The sequence below is a fragment of the Triplophysa dalaica genome, chromosome 17, assembly GCF_015846415.1.
Source record: "Triplophysa dalaica isolate WHDGS20190420 chromosome 17, ASM1584641v1, whole genome shotgun sequence".
In the NCBI taxonomy this organism is placed as follows: domain Eukaryota; kingdom Metazoa; phylum Chordata; class Actinopteri; order Cypriniformes; family Nemacheilidae; genus Triplophysa; species Triplophysa dalaica.
The window spans coordinates 6,422,356-6,449,268 of record NC_079558.1 but is presented as its reverse complement, the minus strand read 5'-3'; the positions used below and the strand labels follow the sequence as shown (position 1 = coordinate 6,449,268).

The 26,913-nt window shown below is 41.8% G+C and overlaps 1 protein-coding gene across 5 annotated transcripts; it reads left to right on the top strand.

Moving 5' to 3' along the window:
• Positions 1–602: 602 nt before the first annotated feature.
• On the top strand, positions 603–25,840 carry srcap (Snf2-related CREBBP activator protein). 5 transcript variants are annotated; one of them, XM_056770640.1, is made up of 35 exons: positions 603–1,133; positions 2,844–2,917; positions 3,040–5,867; positions 7,159–7,200; positions 7,516–7,776; positions 7,870–8,055; positions 8,558–8,698; positions 8,805–9,000; positions 10,279–10,448; positions 10,540–10,627; positions 10,699–10,788; positions 10,905–11,081; positions 11,197–11,432; positions 11,908–12,085; positions 12,190–12,326; positions 12,425–12,594; positions 12,755–12,947; positions 13,136–13,272; positions 13,390–13,576; positions 13,728–13,897; positions 13,989–14,140; positions 14,224–14,439; positions 14,532–14,696; positions 14,861–15,034; positions 15,497–15,802; positions 15,882–16,048; positions 16,250–16,560; positions 16,689–16,891; positions 17,777–17,946; positions 18,062–18,258; positions 18,403–18,517; positions 18,608–18,727; positions 19,833–20,012; positions 20,089–20,172; positions 20,249–25,840. In XM_056770640.1, the coding sequence occupies exons 3-35, from the start codon at positions 3,531–3,533 to the stop codon at positions 24,365–24,367; spliced, it is 11,775 nt and encodes a 3,924-aa protein (XP_056626618.1). In that variant the 5' UTR covers positions 603–1,133; positions 2,844–2,917; positions 3,040–3,530; the 3' UTR covers positions 24,368–25,840. The 5 variants fall into 5 exon arrangements, with proteins under 5 accessions (XP_056626618.1, XP_056626617.1, XP_056626620.1 ...); XM_056770639.1 differs by having other exon boundaries at positions 1,080–1,133; positions 15,885–16,048; XM_056770641.1 differs by lacking the exon at positions 603–1,133 and adding an exon at positions 2,328–2,452.
• Positions 25,841–26,913: the final 1,073 nt, after the last annotated feature.

Below are 26,913 nucleotides of genomic sequence, written 5' to 3'. Positions count from 1 at the left end.
ACTACAGTGATGTTGCTCCAATATACTGGTTATGTTAATATCAATGTACAAGGAGGTAACAAAGCCATCCTCTACAGCGCAGAGAATTGAGTATATTTATATTTTGGGGAGGTGTATGTTTTTAATGTTTTATTTACAGTTCTATCCTATGGAAGTCTTCAGGAAAACAAACATCATCCAACCATACAACACAGTGAAACGGGGCATCTACGGACTGGATGACAGGAATGCACGTTAAATGCGATTTAAAGGACTCTTGGGCAGAGATGCAAGATATTCTGGATTAATTATTTGAGCAAAAACAATTTTATACATTTTAAATATGTCCCATGACCCCTTGAAAAGAAAACCACAAAGATTAATTATTAAACAAATGGTTGGTTATTTACAAGTGTGTTAGTGTATTGATTCATTGCTCTGGTTGTTCACCCATGAAGTATCTTCTGTAATATAAATCATTACTTAAATTGAGCAAAGTCATTATACACATATACCAACACATTTAATTTAACTTGGTTGGTAAGATACATGTTTGTCATGTGCATTGATAAAAAAATCGCTGTCAAATCACATATGCACTTAGTATAAGTATAGTCTGGATATGTATAATTTACAGCATTTGACACTTAAAGATCTATCAAGTATGGCAAAGGGTTAAAACACGAACTGGAAATAATACATTAACTTTTCTCTGTTTCAAAACTCAAATTATAGGGAAAACAAAACTGGAACTACGAACTGGGAAATAAGTAATTCATTTATATGTAGACGGAAAATGTATGTTTTCTCAACGTCTACTATGTCTGCAGCCGCATCCGTCTCGGTAGTCTGTCTGTGTATTGCGCTGAGGCAAGTCTCGCGAGATGTCGATCTGCTCCGCAACTTGGTCAGCAGTCGTTCGCTCCTCCATTTCGCTGCGTCGAAAGTCTCCTCCCCGCAACCGCTAGATTCAGCGATCCCGAACCCAGTCTCTCTCGGACCGTTCTTTAACTTGATCCTACGAACCTGCCAGTACCTCACTGGGTACCGAGAGACAGTTTGGATTAATCTCGTCACGGATTGAGTGCGATTTGAAGCGGATGGCGACTCCTTCAGCGAGAATTTAGTAAAAGAAAAGTGCTCGGAAATTTCAGGTAGGTGGGAACTTAAGATGGCGGCGGTAGAAGGGGGGGGGGATGTTGGGGAGGAAGTGATGGGAGGGGAGGAGGGAAATGGGGTTACTGGGGGGATTGTGACATGGCGGGACAAGTTGACTTTCAAGTAGACTGGTGTTTAAAGTAACAGTTTTAGATGGTTATTTGACGGAATGACCTTTATTAAAAGGTTTGAATGAAACCGCTAGTTTATAACATAACGCCAAACTCAGTGAAGTCTGCTTCTAAGGCATAATACAGAATTATCCCCAAAACTTATACAAGGCAGGAGGTTCCGGTTTCCTTTGTGCTACACACTTCTTAAACATCAAAGTAAAAGGCCCTCACTGCATGTCCTGAGACCAACATTAATACTTCTGTACTTATATGGCCTCCAATGTGTTTCATAGTCAGTAACGTTACAACAGTTGTATACAGTGCAACTGTTTTTCCATCGCAATAACTGCATATCGTCCTTAACGACTTCAAAGTTCTTAGTATTTTGGTTTCAACTATCGTGAATATGCATTTGATAGATTATAGTACGAAAAATATGACAGACAGTTGAGTTGACTGGCTTTTTTGTAAAACGTGACCACGCAATGACGTCAGAAGGTTGTCCCCTCTGTAGTGGGCGAAAATGTGATAAAAATGCATTACCGTTCAGTGTCAAGTCTTTAAAACCTTTCAAATTGGATTAAGATGAACTATAGTGTCTTTTCGGTCGTTGCATAACTTCTAATCAACGGCGACGTATGCACGCGCGCTCTATGCCCGATCAGTATGTGCGCGTGATACAGTTTGTATTTATATATGTACCAATGTGTGTGGAAACAGAGATACACTAACAAACACCATTTCACATAACGTTGCGCAGCATATTCAAGGACATTAAGTCCCTGTCATTTAAAAGGCCACCATATGAACGAAACCGCGTTATTTCGTTTCTCTTGTCGCGTATGTGCGGTGTTAGCTTTGGTAGCCTGCTAAAGGCCCATGTGTGGGTCTGCCAACAGCCCGTCTCGTGCGTGCGGAGCTGCCTGTAAATGCGTTATCGCTACAATACATGTTAACTGCACACCTGTCTGCCAAAGTTTACAAGCCGTTATGAGAGAATAACGTTTAGTCCAGCAGTGACTCTTCGCTAAATGCTAGCTGAACACGAAGCACCGGCACTATTGTACTGAATGAAACCGCTTGTATTAGCCAACCGGCTATACGATTACAACAGTTTCTATTAAGGGAATATGTCCGTTTGGAAAGTCGTAGGCTGAAATGTTTGGACGTCTTTTCAAAACGACTGTACCTTATTTGGCCTGGTATGTATTGTGAAAACGCCGGCTGTTAAAGCATTTGAAATTTATAAATGCCTTTATTAACTTTCCTACAGTAGGCTGCTGATGAAAAGTACTAATTTAACAATGTATATGCAGCCAATAGAAATTCAACGTTTTAACCACTGTTTGTTCTATATTTTCTGACTACACTTGTTTTACATCCCCAACAATGTAGTGCAGGCCAGGAAGGAAATGGATAGAACTGCTGTGGCTCACTGACCAATAAGACTTGGCTTTATTCATTTTTCTTCCCTCACCTTGCATAATAAATTTTCTGCTTCTTTCTGGATAACATAATGGATGTTGCCAATAGTTTGTCTCATCTGTGTTTCATATAGAGTTGAATTTCACTCCTAATGTTTATCTCCATCAGATGTAGTGGTACCCCTGATCTCAGCATCCTGGAAGCGGAAATCACGGAAGAGACTGGTCCTTCATCACATACAGGTATTAATTTGATGTCTCATCAAATAACCAGTGTGTTACTTTGTAACAAATCATTTATCCATATAAAAGATATGTTGTCATTGTAATGATGAGTGTTGACTCCTCTGGCTTCTGTTTTTCAGGTTCAGTGTGTGGCAGCGCCGGTTCTGAAGCAGGTCAGTCTGGGGAAGAGGTGGTGCAGCAGCGCACCTGTCCCGCAGTGGCTGTGCTGGGTGGCAATTCCGCGGTTGCGCAGAATGTGGCCGGGCCACCCCAGCATGCCCTGCAGCCAGTCGCAGCTGCCCCCTTACCACCATCAACGGCTGACATTTCCACTGGATCGCAGCAGCAAGGAGACTCAGGAGCCACGTATAAAGAACAGACCACCACTGATACTCAACAAAATAGCATCAAGGAACCAGAGGAGATATCAATTTTGTACGATAAAAAAGAAGCTGTGCAAACAGGGCTGGTGTCAGCTACTGCTGAAGACTTACAAAAGCTTACGAACACATTGGAGGCTCAGACTCCCTCAGACAGACTTTTTGAGAGTGGAACAGATAACGATAAAGAACAAGAATTGCTTTCCGAGTGTAAGACGGACGAAACAAGCCTCTCTATTAAGGAGAGTGATATGGCGGCGCAATCCAGCACAGGCCACTGCCAAGATTGGAGCCAACATCCTGGAGATTCAGGGACTGTCTCTGCACCTATTGAGACAGAAAAGGGATCCTTGCCTCTGGAGACAATCAAGTTGGAATGCAAGGCCAGTTTTGATCAGGAGAACACATCTGGAAAGAACACACCTGGAGAAAGCCCCTGTTTCCGAGCCACTGGTGTCACCCCAGTGGTCTCAAGTGCAGTTGAGACAACAAACAGAGATCACAAACAACACAGAGACATGGTGCAGTCCCAAACATCCCTCCATTTTCAGACAAATCAGAATGTCCCCTCATCCGAGTTTATTGTCACACAGGAGCAAAGTACAACACGTAATGACTCTAAGGACATTGTGGAAAATGTCACGCAAGAGCTACCTAAAACAAAAGAGGGTGGCGTTAATACAGCAACAAAAGCAGCTAAGAGAGAAACACAGGGATATAGTGAAAATTCGCTCTGTTCGGAATCAACATTATCAATACAAGTTGGAGAGCACAGCACGGCAGACCTTCTGGATGAGGGCGACTGCTGTAAAAGAAAGCAGGAGTCTGAATCGGCATTTGGCACACAAAGAACAACCCTTCCAAATGCAAGCTCCCTTCCTAAAACACCTTGTTTGCCCACCCCGTGTGAAAATTCAAAGGGTTCGCAAAAGCTCAGCTCTCTGTGTGAAAACTCCTCCGAAGGTTGTCACTTAGGTAAAGAAATTAATGTAGGGAAAGGGCAATGCAATGAGAACCTTCCTGTGGATGGAGAGCTGTGTTCTAACTTGGCTGCTACAGAAGTATTTCATGACATTTCTGTTGATGAACCAAAGCTGTTTGGGGAAGGCAATGTACAAGTCCCCATAGTGAATGAAATGTCAGAGGTCATGGTTTTCAAACAGAACGACAGTGCCAAACATATAGAAATATCCATGTCCTCGAATCACCAACAGGACGGGAGCATTCTGCTCACACAAACTGAGAACTGTGTGACTTTAGAAAGTTTAGGAACCGAGCAGCCGAATCTGTCTCAGGCCAGCATTGACTGTATGGTCCAACAAGTACAACAGTCAGTTCCTGCAGATCATAAACTCTCACAGATCCAGATATGCTTAAACAACACACCGGAAATCGTGGATGTGGAAGAGATGCTGGAAGAGAGAGCGGAAGTTCTGTCTGAAATAAACACTGTTGAAGTGAAAGATTTGATAGATGTTGGTATTTTAATGCAGCCAGATATGGAGGATACCTGGCTGGTCGTGAGCGAAATAGATGGTCAGTGTGGTGACACAGAGCATGAAGAGATGATAGAGGCCGGCACGGATTCTCTGGTGCAGTGCACTGAATCCCAGTCAGCCGTCGCAGTGTATGAATGCACCGTGCCGTGCTTTACCTCAGCTTCCATACACGGTGATGTTAAGCTGCTGTTAACGCAAGATCAAGAGGAGGAACTTGCAGATAAACAAGATGTGGAACCGATGGAAACATTGGAGGAGTTCACACCTCAGTTCTCACAAATCCAGAGTAATCTAGACACTCACACCTCATCTAATGCAAATACCCAACAACTGACAGAAGAGTTGACCACTGCGCAAAAAGAAGGAACTTTAATTGTCAAGCAAAATGATTCAAGTCCCACCGATCTTGTAAACACACTGACTCACATCGGCCACACGCTCGAAGACCAACAAGAGTCTGTCGTGGTGATGGAAAATACACCGGGTGTGTCATTAATTTCATTGTCCTGTGGCATGATTGATCCCAAGCTACTGATCCTAAAGAAGGGAGACAGCCCTGTCCTTAAACAACCTCACTCCCTTTCTGCTAAAATCTCCAACAAGCAAAACTTGCCTGTCAAAACTGGCAGTCCCTCTGATGGATCATTTATAGCTTCAGAGTGCCTTGTCAAAACTGATGCAACTGAAGACATTTTGCATGATAACACCTCCACCACAATAAAGGATGACACGTTAGCTGCTGACTGTACAGTCTCTCAAACTATTTCCACTTCTAATGTACTGTCACAAATACTTCATGAATCTCAAAGCCTTCTCCCTTCATCTTCTGGAGATGAGTGCAGTGAGAATAAGTCTAAACAGGCTTTAGCAGGCACACCGTGCCTAGATTCAATGTCTTTGGGAGGTGAACTGGAGCTGGAGCAACAGCAGTCACTGGATGAACGCATGTCAACAGCACAAGACACGCACCACAGCATTCTGTTGCCGCTTGATGCTTCCATTGAGGAAAGCAGTGATGGAGAGGCAGACAGCTCTATGGAGGTTCAGAGTGATAACAGCAATGCTATGCCCAGTCCAGCACCTAATAAGGTAAAAGTTCGTTTTTAATGGTTTAGGTTTTTAAGTAGCCTAATATAGCTTTAACAATATTGGAAAATGGTTTAACGGCCAAATTGTGCTGCTTTTACGTGCACTCTAGGGCTGCATAGTATATTGAAATATCGCATATGTACATATCACAATGGTTTCCAATAAATTATTGATTTTAATATTTGAAGAGCTGAAGAGAGAGTTAGTCACAAATGTGAAACATTTATAGTGGCGTCCAAAAGTGATGTCTAACAGTGGACGTTTGTTAAAACGTATGTTTTAAGATGTTTTATGATATTGAAGTAATTCTGTCGTCAATTTCTCACCCTCTTGTCATTTCAAACTTGTATAATTTTCTTTTGCAGAACACAAAAGAAGATATTTTAAATAAAGTTGGTAACCCAACAGCGTCGGCACCCATTCACTTCTATTGTATGAACACAAACCAATGGAAGTGAATAGGTGCCGGTAACAACTTTCTTCAAAAATCTTCTTTTGTGTTCGGCAGAAGAAAGTCATACAGGTTTGAAATGCCAAGAGGATGAGTAATTGATTACAAAATTTTCATGTTTGGGTGAACCGTCACTTTAAGATTTATAAAACTTTGTATTCATTTTGCATAGTTGTACTTGGGATATAAACTAAAGTTCAGCTTTAGAAGAATTCAAGAAGGCTTCGCAAAATGTTATACAACACAAGTGCAAAGTTTATAAAGACCTGGATTTGAGAATAGCTCACCAATTACGAAGAGGATCAACAAATATTAAGAGGATAAACAAATAGTAAAAACTGATAATACTTTAGTCAATCTATAAATTAATTCCAGGGCTTTTTGTTATTCTGCTAATTTTTTGTATATTTGAAGAAAACTCCCATTCCTAATATGATGTAGTTTGCTTTTTCCAAATAATTTTGTCCAATAAATACCTTCAAAATGTAGTGTTTTGTACAGTTTTAGCAGTGCACCTCATATATTGAAAGTTTAATCTAGGGAGCATTAAAAGCAAATAAAGCACAAGTGTACCCCACTCACGGACATCACTTTTGGCTTCTACTTTTTTATTTTTGTTAATATAGTTCAAATTGATTTTTTAAATAGGGTTCTTCAATTTCGTGCAGCCCTACAACAAGTTTTTGTCCGGTTGTTGAGATCTTAACACTTATAGGAGGTAGTCAGGAAAATGAGAAAAATATTCTTAATTCAGATATTCCTAATATAAACTGGTTTAAAAGCCGTAATCTGATGCTAGTGCACTTATTGGCTGTATGTTGAGCCATGTGTGTTTTCCAGCATGGGCAGAGCAGGACAGACAGACAAGGGATTTTATTGAAGGTAAGAGGTGTCAGGCTGTATGAAGATTCTGCCTCTTCCAACTCACTGTCCTAAAAATTCCTGTCTTGTCATGCTAAACCTGACTGGGCGGTAAGGCTGAGTACACACATCTGTTCTGTCACCTTCAGTATTTTTCTTAAGCACAAAGGGTGGTGTTTATATGTTTGATCACCAAGATGTCCTTGTAGACCTGGCTGTTTAAATGGACTTATTTTTCCTTCCTTTTCCTCGCTCTCTCAGTCTTTTGCACTCCACACTAAGTTATTTTGTTCAGTTATGCATTCAAGTTCTCTGCTTTTTTTCGTCGGTTCCAAGGTTTGCCAGTGGATTGCAGGCAAGGTCGCGACAGGCTCAACTCCTTCCACCTCCCCTGTACCGTGTGCATCTCCATCACCCTCATCCACTGACTGGATACGTTCCCAAGCGGACAGAGCCTCACCTGTACGAAGCTCTTATGGAAAAAACACACCTTCCACATCCTCCCAGGCTTCTGGTGGCTGTTCTCAGTCAGAGCAAACAAACACCCCAAAATCTCGCTCGGAGAAGCATACAGACATGGCCGAACTGGCAAAACATGTGAGAGACTTGTATTCTAAGTTTTAGTATTCTCACCTGTGAATGGTTTTAGGACTTGCCTGTCTGAATGAGCATTTTGTGTGTTCTTCACAGGAGGCGGAAATAGAGCATCGATCCCTTTCGCTAAAACGTGAAGGCTTCTGGTCTCTAAAACGTCTGTCTCGCATACCAGAACCAGTACGGCCCAAAGTGCAGTGGGATTACCTGTGTGAGGAAATGCAGTGGCTTTCTGCAGACTTCGCTCAAGAAAGACGATGGAAAAGAGGAGTGGCCCGAAAAGTAAGATAGAGTTCTTCTCTGAAATAGTGATGTTATGATACCAAACTTCGGTACCAGTCGGTATTAAATGTTACTGACACTTGCATTTCCTGCTATCATTTTGAGCGCTGTTGAACAGATTATGAAAGACCTCTGGTTGAGACTTACACAGATACACTAGGAAGCGTTTGAAAATCGATCAGTCAAAATCAAACGCTTCTGTGTGTATCTGTTTAAGTGCTCGTTAGAGAGTGCGATGCAATGGTCATTTCATGCGCTTCCAGGTTTGGTTGCGCAAACGCTCGGTAAGGAGCCATTCAAAGACATATCCGATGAGTTTGGAAAAACAATGGCCAACAGAGGTCTTTCATAATCTCTTCAACAGCTTTAAAAATGATAGCGAGAAATGCAAGTATTGTCACATTTAATACTGACTGGTCCGAAGTTTGATATCGTGACAACACTTCTCTTAAAATGTGATAATTGTTGATGTTGCTTCTAACCAATTGGACACTCTTCTCAGGTTGTGCGGATGGTGATGCGCCACCACGAGGAACTTAGGCAGAAGGAAGAGAGAGCAAAGCGTGAAGAGCATGCCAAACTAAGAAGAGTTGCTTCTTCTATTGCTAAGGAGGTCAGATCCTTCTGGAGCAGCGTTGAGAAGGTAAAGCTTGGGTTTATTCTGTAAACACCTTAAAACATTTCTAATGGAAATCAAAAATCTTTTTTAAGTGTTGATTTTTTTATGCTGTTTTGTTGCTGTTTTTTAGGTAGTTCAGTATAAACAACAGTCCAGGCTAGAGGAGAAGCGGAAGAAGGCCCTAGATCTTCAGCTGGATTTTATTGTGGGTCAGACGGAGCGTTACTCTGACTTGTTAAGTCAGTCGCTGCAGGCCGATCCTGGACAAAGTTCAGACGTCACAGTTACATCCAAACAGTCACAGCCGAATAATGTTGATGATGATGGTGAGGGCTGGCTTTTGTTAACTTTTGTTAACTCGTTTTTTTACTTGTACATCACAACATAAAGTGTTTTGGGTATAGTAGTTATTGTTTGTGTGCTCATGTGTGTCCTTGTTCACAATTAAAAGTGTGTTTACCGTCACAATCAATGCAGCCGTTTTATTTTTTTTAATGCCGTGACATTCTTGGATATTTGGATATGGTTTAAAGTGAAAATTCACCCCAAAATATAATTTCTGTCATAATTTACTCACCCTCTTTTCATTTCAAACCTTTTTGACTTTCTATCTTCCACAGAACACAAAGGTGTTAACTGCCCGTATTCACTTGCATTGGTTTTGTGTCCATACAATAGAAATGAATAGGGGCGAGTGCTGTTAGGTTACAAACTTTCTTCAAAATATCTTCTTTTTTGCTCTATGCAAGAAAAGAAGTCAAAAAGGTTTAAAATGACAAGACAGTAAATGATACAGAATTTTTACTTTTCTATCACTAATGGTTTCAACTGCATAGTACTGGACGGTACGGTGCGGTTCAGCTCACTTTTGGGATGTTTTCCACTGGGTACAGTACCTAGTACCTGATACTTTTTTTTAGTACCACCTTGGTTGAGGTTCCAAGCATACTGAACCAATACCAAAATGTGACGGGTTTACACACAGATCACTGATTGGATTTGCAACACATGAATACGTATTTTAATAAGTAAAATTGGCATTTAATTTTATGCTTTGTGACGGTAAATAGAGATTGAGACCCATAACGCAATACTAAATGCTACTTTAGCTTATCCTCGTGCGCCATCGAGCAAACCAAATCATCGTTGTCTGCTCTTTTCTTTAAGATTTCCCAAACTCTCTGGTATCTTAGCCGTATTTTGTTTTGCTGCCATCGATATGCTCCATTACTCCTGTGTTGTGCGTGTGTTTGTCGCGTTCACTACGGCAGTAGAGGCGGCGGAACAATGACGATACGTTTATAATCCCCACCCAATTTGAAGCGCTACTAAACTGCTTTGGAAAAGCAAAGTGAGCCGAAGTGTAATGAACTGAACTGAGCCGAGTCATACTAAACCTGAAGGTACCATGCAGTGGAAATGCGCCACAAGTGTCCACATACTTTTGGTGGCAATTTTCTTTTGTTGAGATAGTTTTGTAGTAAATTCACTTAAATGCAAATCTATTTAAAGATGAAACCACTTCACGTTTCCAAACACATTGAATTTACTTTTACATTTCAGTGTTAGTCTTGCTGTTTTAAACTGTTGCTTTTGTGGCACAGATAGAGACTTTGAGCCACCATGTGAGGAGGAGGACGATGAAGAGACCATCGAGGTGGAAGAGCAACAAGACGGAAATGATGCTGAGACGCAGAGGAGAGAGATAGAGTTACTGAGACAGGAGGGCACTTTGCCCCTGGACCAGCTACTAAGCACCTTAACTCTGCCCCAGGTACAACAGCCCTCTCAGATTAGAGCCTCAAATGAGCATAGCGTCATATTATTTAAACTTTCACCTAACATAGATCTATTTGATTGCACAGGATGTGGAATCGGAAGAAGAGGCCTCCGATGCTACCCCATTGACTGTTGAAGATGAAGATAAGGAATTCAGTGCCAACGAAGAGGATGGTATGTAGAGATTTACCAAATGGGAAATCCTAATGGCAAGGAAATAGAACTTAAATTTTCTCTTTTCTTAGCGGAAGATGAAGAGGACACAATTGCAGCCCAGGAAGTCATTGAAGGAGGAGGAGATCATTCAGAGGAACTTGGTGACCTTGCTAGAGAGGGTAACTGAGATGCTGTCATTTTTATTTAGAAATATAACATTCCCTAATTCTGAGATGAATGTTTAATTGTAGGCAGATTTTTTTTGAGATCATATGATCACTGGTTTGTTTCACAGGGGAGATGAGCATGGAAGATCTTCTAGAAAAGTACAGAGGAGCATATGCCTCCGATTTCGAGGAGCCCTCAGGCTCTGCATCTCCAGACTCCTCCGAAGAGTCAGAGGGCACTGAGGAGGAGGCAGAGGAAGAGACTGAAGGAGAGGACAGTATTGATGAGAGCAGCTCCTCCTCAGGTGGAACTACAATTTTTATACAAAGTTTGATATTTTATAATAGAAATGAACTAAAGAATTTGGTGTAGAAAGTTTTCTTCAACAGATTATAAATTTTGGTTCTCTCAATTTTCAGATTCCCAAGAGGCTGTAGAAAGTGATGAAGAACATGACGCCGACGTGCAGGGGAGTGAAGAGGAAGAAGAAGAGGAGGAGGATGATGATGGAGGGGAGGGAATGGAGGTTCTGTTGAGAGAGGGAGATCATAGTCCCACTGTGCCTACATCTCCACGACCCAAGAAAGAGATTAGCCACATTGCTGCTACTGCGGAAAGCCTTCAACCTAAAGGGTATACACTGGCAACAACAAAGGTATGCACGAACCCTCAGAACCACCACCTTAAACGAACAGTTCACCCAAAAAAACTTGTTGTTCTGTATACATTTTTGATACGATGAACAAAGATAAAGATATTTGAAAGAATACTTCTTGTCTACCATTGACTACCATTGTTGGAAAAATTGCTTTATACATTTCTTTGTTCTGTTAAACTCAAAAGAAGATATTTTTAAGGATGTAGGAAAGCATACAGTTCTTTGGCCACTTTTGTCTATCATTGTCATTTTTCCTATCATGGTTGTCAGTATTGACAAAGGTCTGTTTGGTTTCAAAGCATTCTTCCAAATATCTTTCTCTATGTTCATCAGAACAACATTTATATTTGGAATATATGATATTTGGTTGAGAATATGATGAAGGAATTTTCATTTTTGGGTGAACTGTTCCTTTAAGGACATTTCATTTAGAACTAACTGCATTTGTCTGAATTTTTTTATTTTATTCAAGGTCAAAACACCAATTCCCTTTCTGCTTCATGGTAACTTGCGTGAGTACCAGCACATTGGACTGGACTGGTTGGTCACCATGAATGAGAAGAAACTCAATGGCATTCTCGCAGATGAAATGGGACTTGGCAAAACTATCCAGACCATTGCACTGTTGGCTCATCTAGCTTGTGTAAAAGGTAGCCTATCCCACATAAGTTTGCGTTATCTTTTGGTGTGATTTTGGTGTGTGGTGGATGTTTGCGGTACAAACGTTCCTCCAAATTTTAATTTTCTCTTTCAGGCAATTGGGGTCCTCATCTGATTATTGTACCCACCAGTGTAATGCTCAACTGGGAGATGGAGTTGAAACGTTGGTGCCCAGGTTTTAAAATCCTAACCTATTATGGCAGCCAGAAAGAGCGTAAACTCAAGAGACAGGTATTAAAAACAATACTCATTAATATTCAATATTTTTATTATTTTAGCTTTTCATTTATCATGATTTTAAAATGTTTATCCATTTCATTTATTTTCAGGGCTGGACCAAACCCAATGCTTTCCATGTCTGCATCACGTCATATAAGCTTGTACTGCAAGATCATCAGGCTTTTAGGCGCAAGTCATGGAGGTACTTAATTCTGGATGAAGCCCAGAATATCAAGAACTTTAAGTCCCAGCGCTGGCAAAGTCTGCTCAACTTCAACAGGTACAACAGAAAATTTACTAATTTCTTTAACTATAGCTACATGCCCTATTCAAATGTTTATTCTTTACATCTTATGTATAAAACCCAATTAATGCAGACACTGTGATCACCATGTAATGATTTGTTCGATAATTTCTCTCTTAAATCTCTTTTCTCTCAGTCAGAGGAGATTGTTGCTCACAGGTACTCCTCTTCAGAACAGTCTAATGGAGCTGTGGTCTCTCATGCACTTTCTCATGCCGCACGTTTTCCAGTCCCATCGTGAGTTTAAAGAGTGGTTCTCCAACCCACTCACGGGCATGATTGAAGGGAGCCAGGAGTACAATGAGGGCTTAGTCAAACGGCTTCACAAGGTATTAACAGTTCAACACAGAATATATGAATTTGATTTAATAAATTGCATTTGAAATGCCAAGAAAAATGGTCCCATGTTTATCTTATGATCTTTCCCTCTTTTTTTTTAATTATTGTTATAGGGAGGCAGTTTGAGCAATTTTACTTTAAATAAGGTTCCCCTCTTTCTCTCCATCTCCCCCTGTAGGTGTTAAGACCCTTTCTGCTACGCAGAATCAAAATAGATGTGGAAAAACAAATGCCCAAAAAATATGAGCATGTGGTGCGCTGTCGACTCTCCAAAAGACAGCGGTTTCTCTACGATGACTTCATGGCTCAGGCCTCGTGAGTATTCGGGGAAAGCAGATATGGGTGTGCCTGGCATGAAAGAACAGGCCTTTGTTTGTGGATAACACTGAATGCATCTTATAGACGATTATCTTATTTGTGTTTATTTTTCAGTACACGAGAAACTTTGGCGAGTGGTCATTTCATGTCTGTGATCAACATCCTGATGCAGCTGAGGAAAGTGTGTAATCACCCCAACCTGTTTGATCCGAGGCCCATACAGTCCCCCTTTATCACACATCCTATCATTTATTCTACTGCCTCCCTTGTTCAGCGGGCTCTTGAGACATCTCCCTTTGAGGTAAACGGTTAACTTGTAAACCGAAGTAAATCGAATAATTAAAAACATAAAATAAATAAATATTTGTTTATTGCACATTATTTCTATGCAAATCTTTAGTTTGTCTGTAAACTCCAGTGAAGGTTAATCAGTCTTTTTTGTGTTCTCAAAGCGCTGTGACTTGTCCTTGTTTGACCTGGTTTGTCTGGAGCAACGTGTATCGAGATACCAAGCAGATGTTTTCCTGCCTCAGAGAAGAGTGACACGTCAGCTTGTTCAGGAAATCATGGAATCCCCTGATCCTCCTCCCAGACCAAAGCCTGTCCGCATGAAGGTCAACAGGTGGGTTGTTTAAAACAGTTCAGTGCACATGTACTGTACGTCTTGGGTCAAATCATCACCTAATAATTTCCATGTTTTCATGCCTTTGTAGGATGCTCCAACCCTTACCTAAATCTGAAGGGCGTTCAGCTGTTAATACCCCGCGAATTTTGGGTCCCTCCACCACTGTGGTTCAGACTCCAAAGCCTCCACTAATCAAAGAGGTCACCCCTTCCCAGGCCCCCTCCCAGCCATCACCTCAAGGTCAGCTTGAGTAGCAAGCAACATGATGTTTACTCTCATACGATCACAAACAGGAAGAGTTTAACTTTCTACTTCTGTTTCAGTTTGCCCTGTTACTCCTGTACCTGTTCCCAAAGCTCCAGTGGCTCCTAGCACCGTTCTTTCTGCACCTGCATTAAGGCCTCCTGCCCCCCACCCAGTGACTGTACGCCCGTCAGCACCCTCAAGTTTTTCGGCTTTGTCCACGCCCCCTCAACCAGCAAGCACCGTCATGACCCAGAGAGTTCTGCTCAGCCCAGATATGCAAGCTCGGTTGCCATGTATGCCCTTTTAAAACTCTTTTGTAACTGTTTGTTTTGCTACTATCTAATGGTAAGAAGTTAAATTGTATTTATTTGTCTCACATGTACAGCTGGAGAGGTGGTCAGTATTGCTCAGCTGGCCTCTTTGGCCGGCCGGCCTGTATCGTCCTCCCAAGGCAGTAAACCAGTCACCTTCCAGCTTCAGGGCAACAAGCTCACACTGTCTGGGACCCAGCTGCACCAAGTCCCTGTGCCTCAACCACGTCCCATCCAAGGTAACCACCGCCTTCCACAAATAAATAAAAGCGTAAGAATGGTCTGCTTGTGGAACTGATCCACTGCCTGCTTATGACAGGTTTCGCTTTTTCCTGCACGCCTTCAGTCTTTCTGTGAGTGTTTGGTGGAGGCTAACACTTTCTTCTGTGGTTGTGCCCTTTAGGAAACATAATGCATCTGGTTACCAGTAGTGGGCAGCACCACCTTATTAGTCAGCCAGCTCAGGTGGCAGTTCTTCACACAGTTAGTCAGTCAGGTAGCAGCTCAGCAATTCCCCACCCAACCAGCACAACCCCAACCTGCTCTGGACTAGCAGTACCTTTCACCGCTACTCAAGGTACTTGTGCTGTCCTTGAGATCATCCATGTCCGGGTACAACCTGTATCCCGGGTACCACGCTAGCTGTTTTCTTAGCAGAGCATGTGCATGAGTATTCTTCCTTTGGTTCTTTGTGTGTAACGGCATGTGGCGACTAATTTTTTATGGTTTGTCGGCTACTAACCGAATAACTCATGTTGGATTAAAGGTATTGGAACTTTATCTTAGAAGTTACATTCAAGTTTAGGAAATATTTTGTTTTTAATTTACAGGTTAAATCATTTATTTTATAAGGTCCATAGACCTTATAAACTACCGGAGCCGTTTAATGAGCTTCTGTTTTCTTTTAAATCTAATGAATTCCGGTGGAATTCTGGATTTGTGCATTTTTTTTGACAGTTTCATCTTTTGATACCTCATAATTTGATCTTTACAGATGGATATCCTTTGCAGTAACTAATTATAACTTTGCTTATTTCAGTTCCAACATCTATGGTAAGTGGGCCTGGGATTGTAAAGATTGTTGTTCGCCAGGCAACAAGTAAAGACGCCGCATCCGTCCCTACTCTGGCTGTGCATCCATCTCCTCGCCCTGCTCTTCCTCAGTCAGTAACCCTGCATCCACATGGCACACCGAACCCTGCTCTCAGAGCACCGGCTTTATCACAGCCGCCACACCGACCTCCGGTCTACGCCGCACCACCTAGAACTGTTGCTTCAACCCTGCCACCACCCACTAGGCCTGTGTTGAGAGTGATACAGGGACAAGCACCAAACACAGAACCAGGTAAGTTTGGTCCAGGTTCACACAGAAGAATTGTAATTAGTAGAGTTTTAACTAGTGTATTAACAAACTCTGTTTGCAGTAGCAAAGGTGAATTCATTATCAACACGTGAGGATAGCAGTAGTGATGTCATTACATTGCGCGTGAGCACTCCTAAGCCTGCATCCTCGTCTCAAAGCAGCGGGTCAACTTCTCAGCGTCCGCGCGTCCAGCCCCTGCCACCACCACCACGATCCCCTTTCTATATGGTAATATCTAATACTAAAAATATCTGGTTAATTCTTTTTTTATTGCCCCAATTTTATATATTTGGGGGAATTCACTTGCAGTGCATTACAATGTACATATTTAATTTCAGCCATTAGTTCTTAAGTAAAGAAATCGATGACATTTAATTTTTCGCTGTGTACCAACATCTTTCACTGATTCGTCACCTTGGTTTCTTACAGTCATGGCTAGCAGACAGCCGAAAAGCCCAGCGAGACGAGCGAGTCACCCAAATCATCCGCGTCAACGATCTACATTGCAGTGCTAAGCCCGTGTATGGCCATGAGGTTTTGGACTTTCTAACCTTCCTCCCAGGACCTTGTTCATCCCCAGCACATCCCATTCTAGGCAGTTGGAGTTACTCTGGGAACAGCTCCTGCCTCACTGCCCAATCACAGCGTTCCAGTGAGTACCTAAAAAAGAGCAAAGCGCTGAAAGAAGCCATCCACACCTCAGAGAAGAGGCTTGAACTTCTCACCGATGTCTTAGACAGGTATGTCTCACAGCTTAACTTAAATGTACATAAAACATCAAAATCTATATAGTAAATAAAGTCATGAGTCTGAATTTAATTGGAGCATCAAGTATTTTTTAAATCCTTTCCCGTGTTTTTTCCCACAGGTTCGCTTTTGTTATTCCTCCAGTTGAGGCAAAACCGATCACCATGCACAGCTGCCACCCACCTCCCTCCCTCAGGCACCAACAAGCCCTTTTCACATCCAGTCTATCGTCACATCTCACCCCACGTGCGCGCAAGCTACATCGCATCCAATGTAGCATGAGGACACAGTTTCCTGACCTTAGGCTTATTCAGTATGATTGTGGTAAGTGCTGCTCATAGTCTGAAGATTTTCTTCCTCCTTGGTTTTAAGCGAGAACAGATTGGGCTATCAAAAATATTTTAATACTTTTTGTCTGCAGCGTCTCTAGATAAAATTACGTCATATCATGTAATCGAATCAGCATAAGCCAAGGGTTCAGAGAAAATAATACTTTTGTTTCAAGGATTTACGGTTCAAAGTTATAGGCAAAAATGTATGTGGACTGGTGGTGGTGCTATAGAGTTTGGGTAAGAGACTCCATATTTGCCATGGTAACAGTTGAGATTGTCCTCAATGTGTGTTCCACAATTCACAACTTTCCCATATACGGTTCTATGGACTGTTATAGTGTTTTCCTCGATACTGGAATTTCTAACTTCGATTCAATACCTAAAAAATATAGATATTCGATACCATACTACATTTTTTTTTAATTTATTTAAAGTTAAATTGAACAAGACTAGACAATGAGGTATATATTTACATTATTTATTAATTGTTAATCTAATGTCAATTTTACTAATAAAGACAGGAAGGAGTGCATTAAACATAGGAACTGTTGCGGAGACTCTGTACTGGCCATCTTTCTAACATAAACAACGTTTAGCCAGGGCAAATGAAACAAGTGGATGAAATTATTGATCCGTGGACAAACATAGAGCGCTATGGTAAACAAGGGAAAAGTAAACGAGTGTGCACCAAGCCCCTAATTACACAGTGTACATTGCAAGCGAATGTATGACAGAACTGACACACTATTAATAGAGCTGTAAAACTATGAAGCGGTCACCCACTGCAGGCGTATGTGAATGTTAAATGTATAAATCATGTTTTTTTTGTCAGTAGCTGCCTATTTTTAAAAGACGTTATGGATGTTTCTGTGTGCAGGTAAGCTGCAGACACTCCATCTCCTGCTTAGAAGGTTGAAGGGAGGAGGACACAGAGTCCTTATCTTCACTCAGATGACACGTATGCTGGATATCCTTGAGCAGTTCCTCAACTACCATGGGCACATCTATCTACGTTTGGATGGCAGCACACGTGTAGAGCAGAGACAGGTAAATACTTGCTTGTGACTTTCCTATTACTTGACACGTGTGTCTAACTGTAAATTTGGTTCTTGTACAGTTTGTCTCTCAGCTCTGACACTTGCAATATTTGTCTCCTTCACAGGCCCTAATGGAGCGCTTCAATGCAGATCGCCGTATATTTTGCTTCATCCTATCCACTCGCAGTGGAGGTGTGGGTGTTAACCTGACTGGGGCAGATACAGTTGTGTTTTATGACAGTGATTGGAATCCAACCATGGATGCCCAGGCTCAAGACAGGTGTCACAGAATTGGACAGACAAGAGATGTTCACATCTACAGGTAAAATCCTTGCCTAGTTTTCATACTGTGCACTGCTTGTGACTTATTGTAATAGATTTAAATAGAAAATCTGATGATCAAAAGTGTTTGTTTGTGAGCATTGGTTTGAGAAACACATTTTATACATCTTATATATTCGTCTAGGCTAATCAGCGAACGTACAGTTGAAGAAAATATTCTAAAAAAGGCCAATCAGAAGAGGATGTTGGGAGATATGGCTATTGAAGGTGGAAACTTCACCACAACCTTTTTCAAGCAGGTAGGACTTATTTGGATTTTGTTTTCTATAGTATGGTTATAACGTGGCCTTCAACTGTGAAACATTTAACCCATGGTCTCACTTCTACAGCAAACTATCAGGGAGTTGTTTGATGTGTCCGAGGCAGAGAAAAAAGAAGCGGAGGCAAGTGTACCTCAGTCAGATGAGGATGAGTCCATCAATAAACAGCAAACCACAATTTTGGAACAGGTAATTCTTTTTTTATAACGGACTAAAAACACTGCAGTTTTCATTTACATTGGCTTGTTATTAGGGATGCCACAATACTGAATATAATGTTGAACCGTTTCGATACGATCTCTACGGTTCAATACGTCCAAGTGAATTGCGGTTTTCCGGTTTGCGTTTAATTTTTTTCTGTGTGCTTAATTACATTGTGAACTGGCTCTGTCCGTGTTTGTCTGTATGCTGAGATAGATTAACGCATCCCCAATATCTAATAGCGAGTGGTGGTCGGGCGGTGAAGCGAGACTCCGCCTGAAACACAAGAAGCAATGTGCTGTTGTCAAGTATAATGCTGACGAACAGATGTGAGCTGGCTTAATTTAATGACCGTTGTACTAAAGTGATAATGTAAAAATTTGGCACATCAAAAATGTCTTTTTACACTGCATACGAAAGCAGCATGTTCGGGTTGCTCTCACCACATGCAGCAAGAGCATCTCTTCTAGCACCATGCCAAAGTCCATTTAACGTTAGTAATGCCACTTGGTGGCCTTCCGGACAGCTATTAATGTCTTGGCAAGAGCGCCTCCAAGCAGCTATTTAGCCTTGCATTCCTTTTAATTTATTGCAATGGCAGTGATGCACCTTGTTAATAATATTTTATCTTTGGCCTTTCCCATTGAGCACACGTTTACTTCGATTACAGCAATCGCAAGTTTGCATTACGTAATTTTAATTACTCTGAAGCACAAAACCTCTTCAAGAAGCTTATTTTACTGCCGTGTTTTTGAACAGTAAACCAAAACCTGCTGTGAGCTGCCAGTGTAAATCTTTACATTTATTAAATACACCAGTAATTTGTACAAGTTGTTTTTTGCTTAAAGATAATAAAATAAGTCAAGTAAAATAAAGAGAATTTCAGTAAAATAGTTTTTTGTTCCTGTCACGTAAGCATCAAACAATCAAAAAACACTTTAATGTGCTGAAGCCATCAGAACCGAACTGAAAACTGTGGGCCATAAACAGAGGTCCTTATTGAACCGTGGGTGAACTGTATTGTAGCATACCTGTTTTACATATTCCTTTACCAGCTTAAAATACATATATAATTTTTTTGTTTTCATACCAGGCACTTTGTCGTGCTGAGGACGAAGAGGATATAGTGGCTGCATCTCAAGCCAAGGCTGAGCAGGTGGCTGAGCTGGCAGAGTTTAATGAGAACATCCCTCTTGATGATGGAGATAGTAGAGACCAGGAAGAAGAGGAGCTCTCCAAGGCCGAGCAGGAAATTGCTGCTCTAGTTGAACAGGTCTCTTTTTCTATTTACATTTTTTTTTACCTCTTGATTCCACATTATAACTTTCTTCTGTCATTGTTTTGAACAGCTCACTCCCATAGAGCGATATGCCATGAATTTCCTTGAAGCTTCTCTTGAAGACATTTGCAAGGAGGAGCTAAAGCAGGCAGAGGTAATCATTAAACCAGTATCCTCACTTTGACACAATGTTTAGCTGGATATTTAAAGCATTTCTATTAACTTTATAGGAACAGGTTGAGGCTGCACGGAAAGGTTTAGATCAGGCAAAAGAAGAAGGATTGAAATTGCATCAGTCATCTGACAGTGACGAAGATTCTTTACCTCCCAATAATGAAGAACCTACTCCTTCACGGCGCCCTCGAAAGCACAAAGAGAAGGGTGCTCCTTCTACGAGGGTCAGTGGCAGGCTTAGAGGAACCCCTGTTGAAGACATATCCCTAACACAGCTGTCCCCAGATAGGGAAAAAAGCAGAAGGGGAGCATGGGTGAACTCTACACCCCTACTTAAAGAAGTGCCTGAGAAGCATTGCAGTGGGCGAGGGGCAACCAAAGAATCTGTGTCACCCGAATCTTCAGAAAACCAGAAAATCCAAACCAACCAGCAGCTCTCAAATTCCACAACAGTGTCTCCTACTTTGCAGGGTTCAGACCAAAAAAACAGAAGTATGCCATCTCCCCACCCACAGCCCAACTCTCCATCAAGCATTGTGCCTTTATCTGCTGCATCTCCTGGAATGGACAGAAATTCTGTTGGGCAGTCCTCATTATCGGCTACCTGCAGAGATGACACTGAGGAGAATGTTGAAGAGGTACTGTCTGATTCAGTTCAGCAAAGCAAGAGTGATAGGAGAACATCTGCATCGTCAGACTCCATCTGTTCTTCTGAGCATCATTCTGATCACGATGGCCAGATCTCACTTTCTCCTACTCTGACATCACCTAACTCTCGCTCCCCGCGAAAGCGCCAGTCAGCTGAGCGAGAGATCCTCAAGGGTCTTCCTGAAGATTCTCCATCAGCCAAGGTTCTTCGAAGGCTACCAGGTCGTCTCGTCACAGTTGTTGAAGAGAAAGAGCCAAGGCGAAGACGACGGGGCGCTAGCGGAAATGGAGGAGCGCACACTGAGGGTTCATCCGAAGAGACTGAACAGGCAGAGCCAGTACAAGATCCAGGTTCTCACTCTTCTGATGGAGCCGGTCAAACTCTTAAAGACTCTCCTCCCAAATCAACAACCATATCTTTAGCTTCCTCCCCACCACAACAAGTGCAGGAACAGGTCTCCTCTCCATCACAGTCTAGTCCAGGGAGAAGCCTGCCTCCTTATTCTCCAACGCACCATTCTCCAGACATGCCAGTACTGAGAAACTTACCTGTACGACGGCGGCTGGAAACAGAGTCTCGAATGGCTGCACAGTTAGGAGAGCAGTTTGTAGGAAGAGGAAGAGGGATCGATCGAAGATCCGCCTTGTCACCTAAGAAACATGAAGCTAATGCGGACAAGGACAGCGCTTCAAACCTACCTGATTCAAATGTGAATAATTCCGTACCACGGAAGCGTAAAAGGGGCAGACCTCCTAAAATACCACCAAGGGCTCTAAAGCTAAAAGATCGGAAGATGTCCCATAAAACAAGTCCAGAACAAAGCCCCCCTGTCTCACCAAAACGGAAAAGGGGTCGTCCCCGTAAAGATTCCACAACGAGTACAACTTGTGGTGTTGAAGAAGAACAGTTACCCACAAGCTCATCTCCATCTACTTCTGTGGAAACTCTTTCATCCCAAGAGCCAAATTTGGCGGTGTCCGATGTTATGCCTGTGACTTTGCCTACCGTCAACACAAATTTACCAATAAGCTCTCCAACTCTCAACCCCCCTTCGCCCTCAAAAGCTGCTTTAGAACCATCAACATCTGAACCAGATTCACAAACAAACCAGACCACTACATCTGTTTTACTGTCTTCCATGCATGAAGACGCTATAGATAAGCCTCCATCAGAGGTTTCAAGTGTTGGTACAACACAGAGCAGTCCAAACACCATCATTGCAGATAGTGACTCTCAAACCAGCACACTTAAAACTCCACCACACAGCACTTCCACAGCGCGTGTCTCTGAGAACAACACAGCTTCATCCCCTACACTACAACTTCCTAGTAATCTCGAAGAAATTCCAGATAATATAGTTTCTGACGATTTCCAAAAGCATACCTTGACCCCTGTGCTTGATCAGAGCAGTCAAGTCACTGCCTCTGAAAGTTTGACTGTCTCGGACATAGAGATGGAAGCTGAACTAAATCCCCTCGCCAGTATTCAGAACATAGATAATTTGCAGCACGCAGATACACAGATTGAAACAACTTCACAAGGCTTTCACAAAAAATCTCTACAAGCCTCTGTAGAGCCCATTTGTAAAGAAGCTGTACCTTCTAGTGCCCCAGAACAGTCATCCACCCAACCCTGTCCTGCACCTGCTTTGACTTCCTGTACTGAACCAAAGTCATCTTCAGAGTCTCTGAAACCAGAAGAGTCTGTTACACCTTTAGAGTCAACGGTTGTCATGCAGTCTATCCCTGTGCCGGATCAAACATTAGTTCCCCCATTACAATCTCAAACTACACTCATCCAAACAGCTGTAGATTCAACACATTCTTCACCCCAGACGCCTTCAACTTGTGTACAATCCCCATCCGACCCTACTGAGACGACAATGAATCCTTCGTCCACATCCGACATGAAAGATGAAGAGCCTTCTCGAACCCAAAATATGTCAACTGACCCTGCATCTGAAAATCACGAAGGCCAAAATTCAGCAAAAGAGGACGCAATTGAAAGAACAGAAGAAATTGCAGTTGACTGTGTTGATGAAAAAAGAAATGCAGAAGACGACGTTGTCTCATCTCAGCCAAAAAGAAGGAAAATTGACAGTTTGCCAAAAGAACAAACACTCAATGCTTCGGGCACAACAATTTTAGATGCTGAGACTGATGATATGTCAAAGAAGGATGGACCTTCACAAGAAGAACGCCACAAAGAGACCAGAAGTTTGCCCAAAAAACGAAGCCTCAGCAGGCAAAGCAGCCAAGAGTCGGTCCGTTCCTCCTCCCCATCCTCTGTATCCTCCTGTGGTACAAGATCATTTCGATCCAAAAAGACTGGGGAGGTTAAGAGACCTGTGAAAAGGAAACGGGAAGATATCAAGTCTGATAAAGAGAAGACCGAGAAAGGGTCTTCTCAAAAACAACAGTCTAAATCATCCTCCTCCTCTTCTTCAGACTCTGAGGACTCCAGTAGCAGAAACAGGCGTTTGACAAGATCGGCTCAAAAACAGCTGGAGAAAGATGAGGGGATTGTTAACAACGATGAGAGGATTGTTAACAACGATGAGAGGATTGTTAACAACAACGAGAGGATTGTTAACAACGACGAGAGGATTGTTAACAACGATGAGAGGAGTAAAGAACAAAGGGCAAGGTCGGACAAGAAGGCTCAGAACACCAATACGACAGATGGCGAGTCCAGCAGTGAAGCGAGTTCAAAAGTAATGCAAAAATCCAACACTTCAGCCTCACCCGAACCAGAGGTACTGGGTAAACGCTGTTCGGCACTCAACGCTGCAGCCAAGCTTTTAGCCATGAGGGGAAGAGGACCAGATACACCCAGTCCCAAAAATAAGTCAGCTGGGCAGCAAAGTAAGCCACAGTCCTCTGACAAGGGCAGTAACCCCAAGGGCAAAACTGGACAGGACTCCCCCAAGACCAATAACAGCAAAGCAGGGAGCGGCAGACAAACTCCCAGTCAGTCGACTGAATCGCCTCAGTCTTCTGCAGCCCGATCTACTCGGCAACGACCAGGCAGTCTCGTTCCCCCCTTGGAAACTGAACGAGTTAAAAAGGAGGAGAAGAAAAAGTTGTCTGATCCGAAGGAAGAAGGTGAAGATGAGAATAGAGAAACCAGGTCTTTATGGGGTCACAGCGCCTGCAGCAGTATAAGCAGTGAAAGAGGAGCCGGCAGCAGCAGAAGTCGGAGCAGCAGCAACAGCAGTCAGCGCACTCACAGTCGAAGCTCACAGAGTACGGAGCCGCCCCGCTCTCGTTCCAGAGCTGCCTCCTCCGGGAGTGATACAGAGAGAGGCAAAAGTATTCAGAAGAAGAACAACGGAGGTAGAGGGAGGGAGAGCAGAAGAGGGAGGCGGTCTCAAAAGCATGAGAAACTTGAAATCAGTGCTGGATCGAGTGACGGGACTCCTGACAGGGTTCTCAGGAGCGTAGCCGCACTGGCAGCAGCTCAGGCACGCACTCCAGCTAACAACACGCGCTCTTCATCCTCTCAACACCGACACTCCAAGACGTGATCAGGAGAGGAGCAATTTTCTTTAGGGAATTAAAACCGCAACAAGGAAAGAAGGCGGGTTTTATGGAGGCCATAGTTGAGTTGTTTGTGAGAGACAGAAAAAGATCTTTTGCACATTGTGATTAGATCTGACCTCGCCTTTGCCCTCTCAGCTATATTATGTCAAGCCATTATAGTGTGGAAAGGGTCTGTCGATGTAGGACAATAATGATTCGGTCCTAGTAATTTGAGATATTATTTCACCCTTCCACAAAGACTTTAAGACTTCAAATTAGCTGGGCAAGAGGCAAGATTTATTATTTGTTCACACTATGTACTGTAATCATAAAGACTGGAATACTATGTGAAGTTTTGAAAGATTGGTCGCATAGATCGTGTACTTGTGCTGCAGATGGTATTGATGGAGAGTCAGTAATGCTACGCTAAGCGTTTGGGCGGGGATTGTACAATTGTAAAGTTTTTAGACTGTTGCGTTCGAGATGTTTGTCAGCTATTTGACTATTGTTTGTTTCAAGTCAGTTGATAAATTAAGAAAATTATATTATCTTCCAGGGTATGAAGAGGGCAGGTCTATAAATGTGACTTCTTTTTTGGGCTGCACTATTCTGGAGTTGCTATTTGGCTTAGATCACCTGTCTTGTGTATGTCTCAGTCTTTTTCTTTTCAAAATTTCTGCTGCCTGCTTTTTCCATGTTTGCACATCCCATATTTTGGAGTGCATATGTGATTTAGGTTCTTTTATTTTCTGCTGGACATCATCTTGTCATCTTTACTAGTACCTCACGCTGAATTTTGTAAGCTCGAATGTTGTATCTCTTGAGCTTGTGATAAATCTTGAAATTTGCTCGTCATTTGCATTCTAGCCGTACAGAGATGGAAGACATCCTCTTGCTATTTTTCTTCACTCTTTCCCAAAGTGTTAGTCATTATGATCATCTTTACACATTAAATTGTAAACTGAATCTAAAATGAGTTTGATCAAATGAGAGTGCCTGTTGATCTGCACAAAGATCCATGTTAACATATAGAGGTTTGGACATCTGTAGTGCTTTAAGTGTAGTAAACTTTTCCACCCTTTATCATAAAAACACCATCTCTGTTGATGTGCAACCAAAACTGAAATCAGTTCAACCGGTGAAAATCGATACAGTCAGCTATTTTTATTCCTTGAGCATTGGTCTTTTTTATGGAGGGACTGATGCAAGGTGGGTAGGAGACACTTTAAAAAAAAACTCTTGAAGAAGAATATCTTGTAATTTGCTGAACGATGGCAGTCAAGTGAGTTGTAAGAGCTTTCTTTGCCCTCTTTGGACAGAGAGACGTTTTGGGGAATTGGTAGAATATGGTGATGGTCTTATTTTCATTTCGATTTGTCTCTGTTCTGATTTGTTACATTCCTTATGTTCCCTTGTAATTCCACATTGTTTTACTTGAAAGATTGAAACAAAAAAGTTTAATAAAAATACCAAAAATACATGGTTGTCTGTTGTATGCATTTTTTTTTTGTACGTAACAAATTTTATTTCTTTCATTTTTAAATAAGATGCAAAAGAGTGTAGCGTAATAAATTATATTGTATAATTCAATACTGATATATCATTTAGATTTGACCTTTAAATCGGTATTACTACACAGACATGTATTGCAGTCCCTTAAAAACATGTTTGTTTTCTTCTACTGCACTTTATGGTTAAAACTGGGATGAGCCATGAATCACACAGGAGTGATGAGCCAAATACCAGAGCCAGAACCAATCAAAGATCGAATAAAGTGAGATTGGATAGCTCAATGTTTGCATGACCTCATGCTCTCATTTTGTTTTGCTAGGACTTGGCAGTACAGTGAGCACAAGAAAACCTGCTGTTATTTCTAAGTAGCTATGAAAATCACGATCCTGCCTCCCGAAGATTCATTCCAAACCACTTTTATTTTGAGGATGAACACAAAAGAAGATTTTTTTGAAGAAACCAAACGATACCACAGTGCCTTTCATTGTATTGACAAAAAACATATAAAGGTTTTGAGTGACATGAGGATGAACAATTGACAGAATTTCTATTTTAGGTGAACTATCCTCAAAGAAATTTGGTCAGTTTAAGATGAACTTTTAAGATTATTGGTAACTAAAAGTTGTTGTTCCCCATTGATTTATATGGACACAAAACCAATGAAAGTCATTGTGTACCAATGTTTTTTGTCACCAACATTCTTCAAAATACCTCCTTTTGTGTTTTGCGGAATTATACAGGTTTAAAATTACAAGAGAGTGAATAAATGATGTCAGAATTTTAGTTTTTAATGAACTGTCACTTAAAGGCTTCAACGGAGTAAAAAATAGATTATTCTAATAATAAAATATCACGAACAGTTACCATAATATTAAAAATTACAATAATGTATTGTAGGTTTTTTGCTTGACCAAACATGCCGTTCCTATAACCTACCACAAGAGGGAGCCTGGTGTCTATTTTAGAGGAGCATCAGCTCTAAATTCCCTCTGGTCTGATCAATTCTCCAGCTGCCAACTGTCCCAGAGCATCCCACCCT